This window comes from Hipposideros armiger, unplaced genomic scaffold, assembly GCF_001890085.2.
Source record: "Hipposideros armiger isolate ML-2016 unplaced genomic scaffold, ASM189008v1 scaffold_47, whole genome shotgun sequence".
In the NCBI taxonomy this organism is placed as follows: domain Eukaryota; kingdom Metazoa; phylum Chordata; class Mammalia; order Chiroptera; family Hipposideridae; genus Hipposideros; species Hipposideros armiger.
Window position 1 is genome coordinate 3,941,053 of NW_017731397.1, and position 1,222 is coordinate 3,942,274.

The 1,222-nt window shown below is 55.1% G+C and overlaps 1 protein-coding gene across 1 annotated transcript in view; it reads left to right on the top strand.

Annotated features, from left to right (window-relative positions):
- WIPF3 (WAS/WASL interacting protein family member 3) overlaps positions 1-1,222 on the top strand; it is an 80,356-nt gene that overhangs the window by 64,719 nt on the left and 14,415 nt on the right. The window contains exon 5 of the mRNA XM_019639876.1: positions 1-413. This exon is cut by the window's left edge and continues 271 nt beyond it. Coding sequence (XP_019495421.1) covers positions 1-413 — 413 coding nt within the window. The remainder of the gene's footprint in view (positions 414-1,222) is intronic.

Below are 1,222 nucleotides of genomic sequence, written 5' to 3' on the forward strand. Positions count from 1 at the left end.
CCCACTTCCCCCGACTTCTGTTTTCAGCGATAAGGCAGTGAAGCCTCAGCTAGCCCCCTTGCACCTACCACCCGTCCCACCCCCGCTCCCTCTCCTTCCGCCTTGTGGGTACCCCGGGCTCAGCGCAGATGCTGCCAGCCCCACCCAAGATGCTCGGGAGCCTTTCGCCCCGCCGCCCCCGCCACCACCACCACCACTCCCCATTTACGCCTCATGTACCCCGAGGTCCTCAGTGCCTGCGCCCCCTTTGCTAGGCGCTAACAACAGCGGTGAAGCACCACCCCCATTGCCCCCTAAGTCTCCCAGCTTCCAGGCGCAGCCACAGAAGCCCAGCGTGCAGGCCTTGCCAGCACCGCCCGCCCCGCCGGGGTCTCAGATGTTTCTGCAGAAGAAGCGGCCCGGCAGAGGCCCAGGTAAGCACCATGGGCCTGGCCCAGGGTGGCCGGGTCAGAGGGTCACCTTGACCGCTGCCAGCAATGTGGCGGTGCTAGTGCCACAGCCAGAGAACTGCCCCTCTGAGCCACTTGGGAACACCTTGGGATGTCTTAACATACCTACTAAGTGCCACTGTGAGCACAATAAAAACTTGTCGCCTGGAACTTTATGTTGGAGGTATTTATATTAGAGACAGGAAACAGAGTGAGGGAGAATGGAAGACTTGTTCAATCTTGCAGGCCACAAGCCGTTACTAGCTGTGTGGCCCTGGGCAGTCACTTAGCCTCTCTGTGCTTCCATCCCCTCATCTGTAAAATGGGAATAGCAGTAGCTCCCCCTCACGCAGTTGTTGAAACAGGGCTTGGCAAACGTGAGATCTAGGGGAAGGTGATTTATTCATACCATCATTGTTCAGACTCCAAATCGGCCCCCTGTGGGTGCCGTTTATTTGAAAATCGGCTTTCCTGTTCAATTTTTGGCTGGGTTGTTACAGTCTGGCTCCCAGCCAGAGTCCTCACTGGCCCTCAGTAGATTGGATTATCATGCTGCCTTATTTTGAGCAGATTCTCCAGCTGACCCAAGAAAGCTGAGGGTGTGTCTTTTCAGCCAGATATTAAAAATAATTCCTTCACCTGTCCAGCAGCGATGATTTGGATTGAGTATACGTGCACTGTGACCACGATTTCTGTGTGGTGAGGCAGTTTCATTCACTTTTGGAGTCCTGAACGGAAAGCACATCTACACATCCAGACATACACACACACACACACACACACACACACACACA